Raw genomic sequence first — 16,067 nt, forward strand, 5'->3', positions numbered from 1 at the left:
AGATGACTGCATAACATCTTGGGCGCCACCGTGAGCTAGTTTTCTACGTAAATGAAATTTCAATTATAACTTAAACCGACCAGAATTAGTAAAGATCAGACAAATTAGTGAGCGAAGAACAGTCAATTATTGAGCAAACAAAACATGTGCATCCCTACATGACGCATTATCAAATAATGTCTCTGCATAACATTATGCGATGCTAGTCAACAGAGATAGATGTATCGATACTTTATTGATCTCGTGGGAAGTTTAGGAATCAATGGCTTGTATTTCCACACGTAGAACCTCAGTATCATACTGTAGCTGTGAGGCCATGTTAGACCTAAAAAATATTTGGTAATTGTAGATAGAACAGTGTGTGCTTTGTGTGTATTTTTACATTTCCTGCATGTATCTATTTACAACTCCCCCTTCTGGCCTGCAAACGTAGTACTGTTGCGTAATGATAAAGCTATGAGGAGCAGTATAATGCTTACATACATAGCAGTATTTAAAAGAACACCCTGTTAAAGAACAGATACAAGATGTTGCACAAGAGTCACCTTGCAGCAAATTTCACTCCACAATGTGCTACATGAAGGATTTGAGGCCTGAACTTTTAAATTTGGATGTGGCAACCCTATCATGAGCAATGAGAGACAGGGCTACATGGGATCAGCTCAGAGTTCCCCTGGGGGCCAAGCATAACTGATTTAAAGCCTGCTCGGAGCTGACATTCCGCTGTAATCCACCGAGAGCTGAGGAGGAGGTTTTATGTTTGCAGAGATGTTCCACCAGACTTCTGCCTGCCATGGTCTGCGGAGCCAAAAGAGTTTTTTATCCCCCTACGAAGTCAACTCGACGAATGCAGCTCATTGTTTGTCGACTCATTGATGTGATTATCGCCACATTGTCCCCGTAGCGACCGACCAGTGCCAGATTTAACTACGCTTGACGCCATCTCTTGTCAGCTTCACCTGCACTCTGAGATAATTCCGCTAGAACATCATCATCGTCACTTAAGAGTGAAATGCCTCTTGTGTGTGAGAGGTGGCGAGTGAGTGAGAGCGAGGTGAGCCACTCAAATACATCTTCATCAAATCCTGCAGTGGGACACTCCATGTTCCGGGCAGGAGTGTTGAATAGAAAATAGTTGGAGATTGAAATATGAATGGAGAGCTTGTATTAGTCTGAACTTGTCAGGGGCTACATTTGCATGCCTCTCCGGCTTCTTTTTTTTTCTTCCCTTCCCATTCTCTCTGCTGCTTTTGGTGCTTAAAAATGTGCAGACAAAGAAAAGTCAACACAGACATTGTCCCGCTGAATAAAAGGGCCTCTCCCTGCATAAGCAAAGCCTGTTTGTGTTGAGGTGTCTTTTCATCAGGTGGCTCACTTGGAATTTTACTCACCTTGCTGCGTGTGTGTGTGTGTGCACACATGCATCCATGCGTGCTGCACGTTTGTGTGTGTGTAAAGTCTGTGGGGGTGGGGGGGCATTCAGGTGAGGCTATGTGGATACTCTTGCAACAGAGGGAACAGTGTGCCGGACTGGGCTCACTTTCAGACAACCCTCAGTGTTGTAGCCCTGAATGTTAGCGGACAAATATTTTTGCAACCAAGCGCTGTGTCAACACAGCGAACATTTTTGACAGGGTTTATAGTTTTTGAAAGATTTTCTTCTTCAAAGTTAAACACATCAACATCATTGCAGCGGCCCTGTTAAATTAGGAACAGATTGCCAGCGACCGCAGAAATGCCATCGCTTGCTAAGAGCTCTTGCCGGGAGTGAATTATTTTGATAATGAACTCTTTGCTTGTGCTTGAGAACATTGAATTGAAAATGGCAAAACAAATGTTTGGAAAAACGCAGTTTTATTTGTGAGAGATGAGAAGATGCCTTGGATATAATTTGACTTTTAAATTTTTTTTATTTTAATTGATTACCTTTACATTTTATTACGCATTTAAACAACTGTATATCTCAGCAACATTTATAGCACACAGGGGTTATCAAGGTCACGTGCAATTAGTGTAACACAAACCAAAGTAGAGGGTTGAGGTAATTTTATTGCCATAACATGTTTCTAATGTTCCACTTTACACATAAATCAATGGTGACGCAACCAACGAGCCACTTAAACTCTGCAGCTATAGCAGTTTCTTGCAGAATCTTTCCTGTGGAGTTTTAAAAGCAGTTTGCATTTTGTGCTCATGCTTACTTCACAACAGCACTCTTGTAGAACTATGTGAAATGGTGTCAGTCCTGGTCTGTATCCTACCCTGTTTGGTCTCGGCGGAAAGTGTGAGCTGGCGTCAATTCCTCCTGCTACCCCATAGCCCGCTCGCTACCTAAACCCACCCGCCCACCCTTCCGCCTGACATTAGAAATTCTGTTTATAGCGCTCTCTGGCTCTCGAGCGTGGGGCCCGTCAGGAGCATCTCAGCACCCTTTGAGGAATGGATAACCAACATCTCCCCTCTCCAGCCGCAGACTCCCCATGTTCAGTGACATCAATGAATCCCTTTGATGTGCCAAGATGAATATGTGTGCAAATGTGTTTTTATCAATTTATGTGTTTTTCTCATTTGCTATGTTTGGCCAGAGCTGCTGCATAGTTTGGTACGTTGCTTCTCTTTGCGAAACATTTTGGGGCAAACTTGTCTCTGAGTTGAGAGACAGTTGGCCAGAGGTGAACAGGTCTATGACACCTGAGCTCTCACCAGGATTTCCACTTTTCTTACAGCGGTTTAAGTGTTTAAAGATGTTGACTGTGTCTGTTCAATATATGAACAAACAAACTCCTGTTGCAGACTTGGATGTCAAAGCAAAGCTTCTACCTATTTGCAGAGGAAACTGCAGGTCATGTCCTAACACATTCAGTGGTGCAGGGTTAAGCTGGTACGAGACTCAACGGCCGAGGAGTTGAGGTTGAAGGGAATTCAAACCTCACCGTCTTCATTCAGATAAAAAATGATCCGAAAAAGTGACACAAAAGCTTTGACACATGTTGCATGATGGAGGCAGAGGTGTTTATCCCAGGTTATCGATGTCTGTTTAGTGGCATTAATATGGAGTCTCTGTGTGGGGGGAGGGATCCTAGATTTGCCTTTCTCCCAGGTGACCCCAGTCCTGAATTTATCCCTTAAAAACAAACATGAGATCATTGTCATTTAATAAGCTGAATATATATTGATTTATTCTGTGGTAGTCAAACTAAATTACTGAGTTTAATTTTTTTATTATTTTCTCAGGGGTAGGAAGAGAACTAGAAATTTGTAATCAAGTAGAGGTACTCTTTATTAGCTATCTTTTTACTCAAGTAGAATCGAGATTACATTTAACTCATATACATTTTTTAAAGTAAGTCAATCTACTCCATGCGTGACATTTTATTTGTAAAAAAAAGTTGAGGATTGAAATGTCATATGCTGATAATAATGATACAAATTATGAAAATATTTAAAATTTAAGAAAAATATGTATTCTCCCAGGTATGTCAACCCTACAGCAGGCCCATTTATTTATAGAAATATTAAATTACATAAATCAAATAGCTGCAACATATTAATAAACTAGCGTCAAACTACAAACACAAACAAAGTCTGAGTAGTTGTCAATGTAGAGGTAAAGGTAAAGTTACATCTGTCACTCTGAGTCCAATGCACTGCAAAGACATCCTCAACATACTCAATGCAAAATATAATAAGCGATTATAGATAAAGATTATAAATATAGATTTTAAAAATACACTATCAAGTTAAAGGAGGAACCCCCCTTTGCCACTGTAATAAGAGTAAATGTGAAGAAAGTTGCGGGATGAAATTTTGCTTCAAAAATTCTAAAATAATTGTTATTCAAATAAGTACCCGATACATTTCCTGTTGATCAACACATCAGTTAATTGATTTCAGATCTCGAAGACAGAATTTAGACATTGTGGATAAACCGATTATGAACATAGCTCCTGCTTTCAGCCTCAAACTGTATAATAAATGTAAGTGATGAAACCGCAGGGGGAATGACAGTAAACTGTGCTGTGTGGACTGTCCCATAAACGTGCATGTGGGCCTTTTTCATACCTATAACCACTACTGTTTAGCTCACATAAAGAAATGTTTTCCCTGCATAATTGTGCCTTAAATGCTTCGCTCCATGCTAATAAAACGTGATTATACAGCAGGAAGAAAAAGAAAAATCTCTAAACAGGGTTTCATCAGTCTGGTATTCCAAGCAGCTGTTTTCAGTTTAAGCTCTGCAGGCAGCAGGAGAGGGAGAGCGAGCAGGCAGGAGGAGAGATTGTTGATGCGATGTGGTGGTGGGAGCATAAACTGGGGCAGATACGGGTCCTGCGATTCCTCTGCCTGTTATCCCGAGGTGGGCCGGCTTCCAGACCTTGAGGCAGTCGCAGCCCAATCAGCAAACAGCAGGAGTCCATCAGATCATGCACGTAGCATCAGTACTATAAGATTTGTATCAGGATTCGCTTCAGTTCACGTACGGGGCATAAAACGCTCCCTCCCGGCAGACGGTCTGTTAAAGGCCATGTCATACAGTATGTGTGTAGTATCAGTGAGGTTGTAGTGGTCATACTAAATTAAGAAGTGGATGGATATCCGTCGAGGATGAGCTTAGTTGACAGCGAGAAGTGCAGCTGTTTCTTCTTGTTGAAGTTATAAATCAGTCTGGCTGCTTCGCTCTGAGTCTGTAACCGAGCAGCAGGTTGGGTCTGCTGGCGTGGCTCAAGTCCCCCGGCGGATAAATGTCACTTCAACATGTTGCACTTGCAATCACGTGTGGCCCACTGCACAGAGGCATTCGCCAGTTCATTGGACTGGGTCATTTTTACCTCCCTAGAGGATTATGACATTATAGCTTTGTGCTTAAGTTGTAGCGTGGATCTGTCTTTGATTCCGTGACATAAAAAAATTAAACGTACACATTCTATAAACTTACAGCTGTAACTGCTGAGAGTGACATGCCATCTGTAATTCAATTTTTACCTCCAGCTTTCTTTAACAATCTTAAAGAGAGCCACAGGAAAGTTTCCATGTTGGAAACAGTACAAGTGTCCCTTGTGGGATACATTTACTAAGATTCTCTTCCATCCATGTATTTTGGGGGTTAAAGTTGAAATTTTGTATAGACAGTACATAATCATTAGTTTGACCAGTTTTATCGTAGTTATTTTAGCTGCCATTGTCAGCATAAATGTATTCGCTAAACAGAAATGTGTTTGTTTGTACAGGATTTTCATGACCTATTTAATTTAATTTATATGTGGCCGCTGGGGCCACAGATGTCCATGAGTGATGGTTTCTGATCATGTTACACCATTGGGGGGCCAGATGAGTTTTCCCATTGGCCTTTGCTCTTTAAAAATGACTTGGCCAAACAGTTTCTATTATTGGACACCTTATTAAACCAAATCTAGAGACGTTTCGAACAAACCTGAGCCACTTTCCATAGAAGGCAATGTCCAGAAGGCATGTCTTTCTACGTCTACTCTCCTCAAAGAGTGGCAGAGAGGCGGAGCAGCAGTTTTTTATCCAGACGGAGGCCGTGCACAAAAGATGCCTTAACACATGCACAGCAACCCTGAACTTTCCTACATATTACCCTGAGGATTTGTTTGTGTGAATGCAAAATGTCAGAATCAGCCGGAACAGACATTCAATGAAATTGATCCTGCCAGCTCCCAAGCAAAGACTCCATGCAGTGTGTCCAAAAGAATCATGTGCACACAGATGAATCTGATATAACGCAATGATGTCATGCATATGGTAATTTGGAATACTGCGGGTTCCACAAGATCTCAGCTATGTCCAAAATTTTGCACATAAATCATACACGGCCCAGACCTTGTATTGTTGAGTTAAAGTGTGATACAGCTATGTTGCAATAGGAAGAGGTTAATACATATATACGAACAATTTCCCCATGAGATGAGGCCACGTATTGATAATAAGTTAACCACTGGGTGCCCCTTACTTCCCCCAGTTACCCTCATAAACCAATTGTACTTGTTAAGAAGTCACAATGTTCTGCAGAGCATCAAATTCGATTAAAGCCCAGCAAAGGCCCAAGTCATCTAAAATGTGTAGCCTCCTTATCTCCGGCCAGACTTGTGGATCCTGTTAGAATAAACAGCAGAAGCAGCAGAAACTTCTGATGGGCTGATATTTTTACATCAGGCTTGGCCTCAGGATGCATCACTCTTTCCTGACCTTATCTACTCAATTTAAAATTATGAGCTAATGTTCTTGATTAGTTATGAGTAATGGCTGTGGTTTGGGGCCTTGTGCTCCTCAGACATAAGACACTCTTTAGCGATAGCACCATTTCCCCCTTGTGACTGCCTCAGATGATCAGCATGATTGGGTTTCTTTGTTCTGAGATTTTTGGGCTTCGATCATGTACTCAGGTTGATCTTTTGCGCCCTATCTTTTCGAGAATTGTGGATGATGAAGAGCGAGGCGGGTTTCATAGTAGGCGATGGCGATGGAGAGAGCAGGGTTGGATGGCAGCTCCGGGCCCCCTTCGACATAATCCCTACAAATGTGACTGACTTATTTGCTTCAAATTTAGAGTAGCTACATTAGAAAAAAAGATCTAATCAGCCCTATATGACATGGAGTAGGCCAAGGAGCCCTTTTGTTTGATTTGTACATGGGATGGAGGGGCTGGCTATTGGAAATCCCTGAAGCAGGCTTTAGGGGCAGGTCTGATTCTCGTGTGAATTGGGGAGGCTCTATAGCTCTCGGCTGACTTGACTGGGGCTGTATGGGTGTGTTGGCAGGGGGAGCGCCGGTCATGAATAGGGTCTTTGACTACCTCAGACTTGCCCTGAAAGGCAGGACAAAGACCCTAGGGCAACGGCTTAGAGCCTCACAGCTGAGCTACAGAATGCTTGGCCCAGTCTTCCTCCCTCCTTGCCTGATTTAAATACTACAGTGGCTTTCAGCATTCTGGCGACGGAGGCCTGCATTCACCGAAGCACATTTACCATCAACTTTTCTCTCTGTTTGTGTTTACAGTGTGCTAATGCCGGTGCCTGTTTACGTAACCCATTGTATGGACTCCATCAGCGGCGCTGCTGAAAATGCATCAGTGACTCCTAAAACTGCCTGAAGATTACCTTCATGTTGCTCGTATTAAGCAGAATTTATTTAGCTCCACACTAACTGCTGGCATATGTGTTTGTCGCTGCTAAACACAACTCCTCTCTCATTATGGAGCATTCTTGTTTATCTCTGTTCAAGATGGCGATATTGCCCAATAAACAAGATGTAACCCGGGGTACAAGTTGAACTGCTCGATTGTTTTTGACAGATTGGTGCGACTCTTCGGCTTTCGAGATTTGCAGGGGCAGAATAAAAAGCCATAAATCTTTTCTGCAGAGTTAATGGGGTTATTTGAGTCCTGTCCAGACACTCTCTCCCCACAGAGTGTCTAGTTTCAGATGTCACTCAGAGCTTTGTTTGCCTCCCAGGGTGAAGGGTTAGAGGTTAAGGTTCAGGGCCAGTTGGCTGAGTGGCCACAAAAGCCCAGGCTTCCCCTCAGCACATCCGATCTCTTCTTCCACACCAACGTGCGGTCTCAATGAAGGGATCAGTTTGCAACATTTGTCTCCTCTTATTATAACCTCAAATTAATTTTCCCTAACACGTGTGTGATTGTTGAGGTTTGGTCCACAGTTTCAAAAGGAGTTAAGATTCTGGGTTTTTAAACTGTAGTTGTGTCTCAGTGGTAACATGTGTAGTTACGCAGTTACATTTTTCGATTTGTTTAATTGCTTTTGTTGTGCAGCTACTGTGTCGTGCTATGACACAGGAAAACAACTTTTAGTTCATATTATTTGTAGGATTCAAGTTTTTTTGCTAAAACACTCATCTTTTCTTCCTCTGTCGACGTCAGTCACATTTCTAACAACAAAAAAAGACTTCTCCTTTTCTTTGTTCGAAACTTTGTGAGCCCATAGCCTCACCCTTGTCAGCCCCCACCCACAATCTCAACTTTTCTCCCTCCCACCCCCCACCCCAAACATATCCTGCAGCCAGGTTTATTATGCCGTTTCACGCAGACCAAAATTGCAGCTGCATGGAGAACAATCTGGAGCACATTAGCTCAGGCGCTGTGATTTATAAATTGTTTCTCAGGCCATAAATCCCTGCTGTAATTGTGCACAAGCACCCCTCTCTCTCTCTGTCCCTCTCCGTTCTCTCTCTCCGTGCGTTTCTCCCTCTCTCTTGAGTAGCTTACAGTTCTTGGGTTAACACTTAATTGTTTGCAGAAGTGTGCAGTTTGTGTTGAAGAGAGGTTTGTTGCATTGTGGCTCACTTTTTTGGGGGGGCTCCCCGAAAACAGAACTTAATGAAAGATAAACTTTCCTACTCGTTTTTTTTTTTTTTTTCCGCTTATCCCGAAACCTTCTGTGTCAGGTGGTGCGAGATGAATGTCCAAAACGGGGACGTGAGCATTCGTCTTCAGCTGCATGTTGCTTTGGTTCGTGCTCTGCATTCCTGAATCCTGTGTAATTGTAAGGGGCCTCTCCTAAACTCTGTCCCTGGGAATCTGATATTTACAGCAGCCCCTGATCGTAATCACCTTGCCGTTCTCATTATATTGTATTGAAACTGAAAGATAGCAGCAGCTGTACGTATTGTATTAAATAGCATGTCCAGCCTTGAGCTCTCTGTGGGTCTGGTTAATGTAGCGAAGACATTTTCTGACTCGGAAAACTGGAACAGCCGATATTAATCAATGCGAGTTCGTCAGTACCGAGTAATTCCTGTCATATCAACAGATGAGAAAATCTGACGTTCTCAAGTGTTTGCCTCATGTTTCAACTCCATTACTTTTGCTTCGCTTTCAAGAAACTTGATGTTCCTTGAAGAGGAAGGACCCAGCCTCATGCTCCGAAGGCTTTTCCTCCAAACCATGAAAACCTATACCTTCTTTACTAGAAAATGTATTCTATGCAAAGCTCCAGACGTGTAAGACGAGCGTGAATTGAATTTATGGCCGAACCCCATCACTAGATCATGATATAGCACTCGATACAGCTACGAGCAGCATGATGAAAATGAAGCCTCTAGATTCCAGGGGGAATGACTTTTGCAAATGTTTCAGGTGTAAAAACCGAATGATCTGGCCACGTTCCAGACCTCCCTGCAGTCTGCTGACAATGCACATAACTAATCCTCGCGAATGTCATGGTAGTAACTTGTGCACTGTGTCGCACTTCGTAGGGGTTTAAAACTACCTATTAAAAATATTGTCTTATTCAGCTAGATCCAAGCATTGAGATTAATTTCTGCTTCACCATGTTTTGTTATCTGATTTTGCCAGCTAGACGAATAGTTCCTACCGGTTAATTCAACAGATTTATTTGACTAAATTTAAGGTTTTATCAGTCTTATTTTGGTCATGTCCCTAAATGCTTCTAAAAGCATTAATACATGATAGGGTTTTTTTCATTTCTAACAGTCGGTGTCTGTGTCCATGTGTACGACAGGACCGGGCATACCTGTGGCTGGCGAGTGTGTCTGTGTGTGTTTGAGTAGGACAGAGCCGGAGAGGGGAGGCGGGGGGGAGGCAAGGAGGAGGCAGTGGGGTGATAGGGATGTCAGGTAGTAAAAACTGAGATGAGGCAGAGCCCAGAAGTCTGTGGGGCCTGGAGATTTGCGCCTGCACTCGGGAGAGCAAACACAGGAGGCATCTGCAGGCAGCTGTGTGTACGTGTGTGTGTGTGTGTGTGAGAGAACAGGGGGGGAGGGGCTGCCGCCGCTGCTCAGGACAGGGGGGTGGGGGTGTGGAGCTGGGTGGTGGTGAGGAGAGAGCAAGGAGGCGGGGGTGGAGTGAACACAATCAGCCCTCTGTTTTCATAAGACTTGTGGTATGTGAGAGCAGAAACAAATGTGTTTAATTTAGGTCCTTTTTTTTCCTCCCTCTTTCCTTCTCCACCATACACCCACTTATGCCCACCTCTGTTCTCCAAACTGACTTTCTCCCTCCGAGATACCTCAGTGCCCTTCCACCCCCGTCAGCTGCACTCGGGAAGAAGTTTTTAAGGAAAGAGCCAAGAAAAGCAAAAAAATAAATAAGGGGGAAACAATCACCCACTGTGCCCTGTCAGGGAAAAAAAAGACAAACTCGTAGCAAATGTATTCAAGGTTACTCTCGGAGAGGGGGGGTAAATATTTATCTGGAAAAAGAAGAAGAGAAGTATTATTTTTATGTCTTCGCAGAGACTTGATTGCTGTGCTGTGGTATTTGCCCTGTTCAGTGTGTGCTGGACTTATTATTGCCTCCTAAATGCCTTGGCAGCAAACTCCGTATTATATTGGTCACCCATGCTGTCTCCACTCAATTTGTGTTTGGTCATAAATGAAAAATCCAGGTCTCACTTTGGTGTCATTGGCGTAGACTTGGACGCGCAAAGCACACAAATGCATGCACACACACATTTGATTTCTAAGTTGAGCCTTACTGTAAACATCCAGCCAGCCTCTGCTAACCACCTCGAGTTCTGGAGTTAATTATACAGACGTTTACGGCTGTGAATGTCAATGAAACGGGGCTACTCCCCAAACAATAAAAACAGTAGTGTTCCTGTGCGACTGGACAAACAATGCCACGGGACATGGAAGAGGAGGACGTCTTTTGACATTCGAGGTGTAGCCCGTCCTGACACCAGATCACACTGACACTGAGCGGAGCACCTTCCGCGACAATTGGAAGCAGATCTCCCAGGTACGGGAAACCACATAACTGACTTCACATAATTGACTTGAATAGGCTACACACTCTCCTCTCTTGTCTTTATGAGATGGCCTTGCTCTCACCAGATGCATACTTATTTTCCTGTGTTTCTAATTATACAGTGAGTTTTATATGACCTGCTGTTGTGCCGTGTAACAGAATTACTCACTTATTCCTAAATTCAGCCTCAGTTTAAGGACTTTCCTGGAACTGCTCTCTGATTAACAGTACCTGCAAATCCTTGAACCAGGCCAGCAACAATGGCGGCTTCGTTGAAAAAGTTATTCAAGCTCTATGATAACACTCCACAGGCAGGAAGCAATAACTTAGAATCTTGTCTTGCAAAAAGTAAGAACGAAGAAAAATAAACCCTGAAACAAATAATTGCTTGAGTTGCAAAAAAAAATACAAACTCCTGCTGAAGTCGGAGCTCCCTCACTCTCAGGGATAGAATGTTAAAGAAGCCTTTAAAGAGGGGGGGGGGGGGGGGTACCTTGGCCCTGTTCTCTGTTAATGCTGTTTTATTACTGAAACAGCAGTAAATTCACTCCCTGGACTTTTCAAATAAACCCAGCCTGGCCTTGTGCAGAATATGTATGAGGCACTCGACTGCTCTGTGAGAATTTCTGTGTTGGATCTGGGAAATCTTTTGTTCAAAATGTGGACTACAATTTATATGCAGCATAGTAACGCTGCGAGAATAATATTGTGTTAATTTGGAAAAAAAAGAAAAAATCACCAGACCATACAATAGATTCTACAGTGCGTCCTCTAAAGCCCTAGAAGGGACATCTAGAAACTAAACGTGTGCTTCATATAGACGTAGATGATGCTTCGGGCCAAGTGTGGAACCATCTTGGAAAAACCTTGCCGCTGTGTTGTCGGGACCTCCCTCACGCTGCCTCCCCTCTCCTGCTCTTCTCTCTCCCTCTTTGCACTAATAGTTCTTTTGTGTACAAGAGCATGTTAAGAGGCCAATGAGCCTGGCCTTAATAGGGCCGCGTTGCCATAGAAACCCCTGCACTCTGTATGTCTGACCTTTGACCCAGTTTTTTTTTACTGGCTGTGAAAAAGGGAGCAGGATGACCAACCAGGTCACAATAGACGCCCGGCGAATTGAGGGAGTAACCCTGTCATAGTCACTTAACTTCATTCCTCTATGGGCTAATGGACACTTCAAATGTGGTAGCCATTAGCAGAACGCTATTTCCACCGTAGCACCACCGGCTTGTCAGGGTTAATATCATGTAAACCAAGAGAATGGGGCGAGGATCTGAAAATGGGATAACAGTGGTTCTTATCGTTATTTAATGGGTGTCTGAGTAAGTACTGCTGATCTACAGAAAATGATCCGTGGTCAGAAAAAAACCTTCACTCTGCTCAGCAGCACAATGTTTTTATGTCTAGGTCTTTATAGATAGTTTAATTAATAACTTCCTCCGTGACTAATCTGCTTACTTCATATTGAACCGGATAATAGGACACGGTCCCCATTCAGCGGCCCAGTAGTGCATTGCGGGTCTGACCAGCTGAGCCGCTTGTCGTTTCCCCATCAATTACACAGCAATTAGCACAATGACTGCCGAGGTTTGCTTGAGAATTGTCAGCGCTATTGCTGCTAATGTTGGCAAACAATGAGCCTTACTGCAAACCCTAAGTCGAGGCGGGAGCTACTTATCACGCAGCCTTTGTCCTGGAAAGCTTTTAATTGTGTTTCATGCATAGATCAGGTTGAGGTGTCAATGGCCCCGCATGAGCAGCAGATATCAGCAGGGAAAACCATGGAGGGACTGTTGTGTCGGGGCCTGACTGGGCTATTGTATTGAGCTGTTGTTCATATGGGCAGGGGACAGTAATTAACACCTCGGCCAAACAGCAAGCTGTGTGGCCCATTTGTTTTCTGTTGGGGGGTAAAAGAAAACAATGGGGAGGGGTTCTCCACACAGTAGGTGATTGACATTATCTGCTGGAGCGATCCGCCGAGGCATTCCTGCTGCTCCGCCATTCACCACAAGTTGGGAGAAGCCATTTCACAAGCGTCAGGCCTCGTCTGAGCTGCCACTTTATACAGAGGCGCTCTTTTATTTGTTTGCTCTTGATTGATTGAGTTAATCCAATTCAGCACACACGTCTAGACACATATCTGTTTTAGCTAGTACTTACTATTAGGCTTTTCCCAAAGTCAGTCTATGTTTTTAAATTTATTTCTATTTAACAAATATAACAAAAGTCTTATATATTTTTTTTATTTTGTGGATTTAGTGGGATTATCACTTCAGCTCTGAAGGCTGCAGATACAAGCTTGAAAAGTTTGGGATTTTTCTCTGTCCTTTTGGCAGCGGGGCTGACTTAGTTTGACAGCAAATGTCCAGACATCTGTCTCTGCTCCATGCTCTGATGTTGGCCTGCAGTATGGCACCACACACTTCAGAGATGACAAAGACTCTTGGCTGGGTTTTCCTCCGCTCTGTGAGAGCGATGTAACAATTAGAACCCAGCTCTGGCAGGCCACATGCCCCAGAGCATATGTTGTATTCTCTCTGTACGAAAAACCAAAGGGCTCCAGTGCAGCTTCTTTGGAAAAGTTCAGTGGCATCGCTGCCACCTTTGTTGCATCTGGGTCCCTGTAAAAGTAGCACATTCTACTGATGTCTATTCTGAGTGTTGGAGGCAGAAGGGAAGCCTGGAAGACAATTAGAGAGCCACAGAAATGGATCAGCTAAACTTCACTTTAGCTGCACATTTCTTTCAGTTCTCTGTCCGAGTCTATTTACCACAGCTCCCATGCTGAAACAGGCATTTTTTTCTACTAAGATAAGGGCATGTGTAAAGCATTACTAAATGTCTTGCAGTTGAATTGATTTTAGTTTTATGTTTCAATCTTTAACATCATTTAAATCCAGTCTTTATTAATCCTGTAGCTCTGTTCTAACTTTTCTCTCACACTTCCCTCTTTCTTGTCACCCTAACACTGAGAAAGTTTTCGCTGTGCAGCACGGCCTGCAATTCCTCGCCTTTTGTTTCCTGAAACAACTCGTAGACCCACACACCCTCCCTCCCTCTCTGTCTCATGTGTTAGTGAGCGGTGCGCTCGCTGCTTCTGGTCTGGACTGAAGCTAATGTGACAGTGTGCGGCTGGCATTACCTGGCTGGAGGTTTCGGGGAGTGTGTGAACCGTTGCTCCACAGGGCACACTGGCAATTAAAAGAAAAGTAGACGCTCAGGAAAAAAAAGTGCCTGGGGGCATGTTCCTCAGTCCTGGCAGAAGCTGTCAAATAAGGGATGGATTGGGTGGGAGAGCAGGGGTGGGCACTGCTGGGCTCGACCAAACGCTCACAATAGCACTTGTTTCATTTGTGGAAGGACTCATGATTGACATAGATTAGACAGAGAAAACTGCATTGTTTTGGATTTTCTCTCTGGAGAGCAGCATTCATTAGGCACCCTGCACACAGCGGAGTAAAGTTTCAATAGGGAGCTAGCAGCCTCTAAAAGCAACTGCCTCCTGACAGTTGTATGGACTTGGGCCCATTAGTTGGAACCTACGATTCAGCCTTGAGCAGTATAGTGAAAATGAAGAGGGCTGATGTCAACTCTAAGAATTCCCCCCTTTTTCGAAGGGAAAAAAGGGTCCCCTTCCCCCTGCCTCAGAGCGCTGTTGGACCCCAGCTGTCAGGAAACAATACCCTCTGCCTGCTCCGACAAACTCATTCCTGAAAATGTTTTTTTTTCTCCCTCCTCTCCCTTTTCCTCCCGCCTGCCATAATGTCTTTTCCATTTTTAACCCACAGCCATCCAAGCTTCCTTCCTCCTTACAAATCCTGAGTGATGAATGAACTTTTAAAAAAATCAAATCCTGAATGCATGACTCCACCGGTTTACTTGTCTGTCATCGTTTATCACTATTTAAGCTATAGTGACTTTTGTAAAGTGGACAAAGCTTTGCACACGTCCTTTAAGAGGGTTTGTCACTAATATGTGTGTCAGATACCATTTCTTGTCTTTCCATTCGTCAGATGTTTGCTTTGGGTGGACGCCAAACTGTTTGTGCACAGGAATTTATAAGCGCAATGCTATGTAAATGATAGGGATGGTAAACACTGCAAAATGAATGTATTGGCGCTGGGGGAAATTGTGCAACCACCTCAGATACTCAGAATTCACTGCTCGTGACAAACTTTCATGCCCAAAAGGCAACATGAATAATAAACCGTGATGCTTTTATTTGTCTAGAATAAACAGAGTTGAATGAGCAAAGCATTACCTTCAATAGGAAACCCATTTAATTAATTTGAAATTGTACCAGGGAGAAAATCCACATGCATGACAAGCTGCTGCATCCGGTATTTAAAGTGATTCATAAACCAGATGGTTGAGCCGTGCTTTCGGAGCTCCGGCCTCATGCTGTCTTCATCGAAGGAGAATGACAAAAAAAGAGAGAGAGAGGAAGTAAAAAAAAGTTCAGCTTCTTGTATCGAGCTGTAAATCACAAAAACGTAGCCCCGACGCCATGTCACAGCAGCGGCAAATATGCAGGCAGCAGCAATAATGAGACCAACTGTGGCGGAAATCTTTGTGACAAGTCTGAAAAAAAGAGAGGGAAGGCGAAACACTTTCACAACATCTTATGATAACTTTGATACATGTGTGAAAATACAGTAATAGTGACAGGAGGAGGAACGGTGTTTCGGGGTCAAATGGCCAAACCCGCTTGAGTCGGACAGACAGGTGTTACCTTCGAGGCCACAGCGCAACCTTTTTCGCGGCTGCTGCGTAGATGGGGCTTCCTTCCAGCTGTCTCTTCCCACCCCCTCAGCGATGGGCGCCCACAGCTGGCCTCCTGTTTTTCCTTGACAAACGGCAATTTCACAGTCTACCAGTCCGATGTGTTCACATCGTTCTCCCTGCTCTCCCCCGTGCCAGAAATGACTGTCTGACTCCAGCAGCAATGTGGCTCTCATACAGGTGTCTGCTGGAGCTCTCTGCGGGTTTGACACCATTCATAGCACTTTTCCACTCTCTGTGAAAAGATACAATCCCTGTGGTCCAGTAATTTTTAAGTTTTAAGGAGTGATTTTCTTCACTTTTGACTCTTTTGGCCGTTGGTTTTAATGTCGTCCCTATTTCCCCCCCAGATTTTATTGCTGTTCATGTTTTCCTTGCAGTGGGTCTGGTTTTGTTGTTTAACTCTGCTCCCTTCCTCTCACCCGCAGTACCTGCAGATGAAGTGGCCTCTTTTGGATGTTCCCGGATCTGTAGGACTAAAAGACTCCCGCTCCCCAACACCAGGACATTTAGTAAGTGGAGATTTTTTGATCAAGCC

At 43.8% G+C, this 16,067-nt stretch overlaps 1 protein-coding gene across 2 annotated transcripts in view; it reads left to right on the forward strand.

The window, feature by feature from the left end:
* Positions 1-16,067, forward strand: part of tcf7l1b (transcription factor 7 like 1b) — a 33,038-nt gene that overhangs the window by 4,105 nt on the left and 12,866 nt on the right. For both annotated transcript variants that reach the window (XM_062384778.1, XM_062384779.1), the window contains exon 4: positions 15,958-16,041. In XM_062384778.1, coding sequence (XP_062240762.1) covers positions 15,958-16,041 — 84 coding nt within the window. The remainder of the gene's footprint in view (positions 1-15,957; positions 16,042-16,067) is intronic.

This window comes from Platichthys flesus, chromosome 3, assembly GCF_949316205.1.
Source record: "Platichthys flesus chromosome 3, fPlaFle2.1, whole genome shotgun sequence".
NCBI classification, from domain to species: domain Eukaryota; kingdom Metazoa; phylum Chordata; class Actinopteri; order Pleuronectiformes; family Pleuronectidae; genus Platichthys; species Platichthys flesus.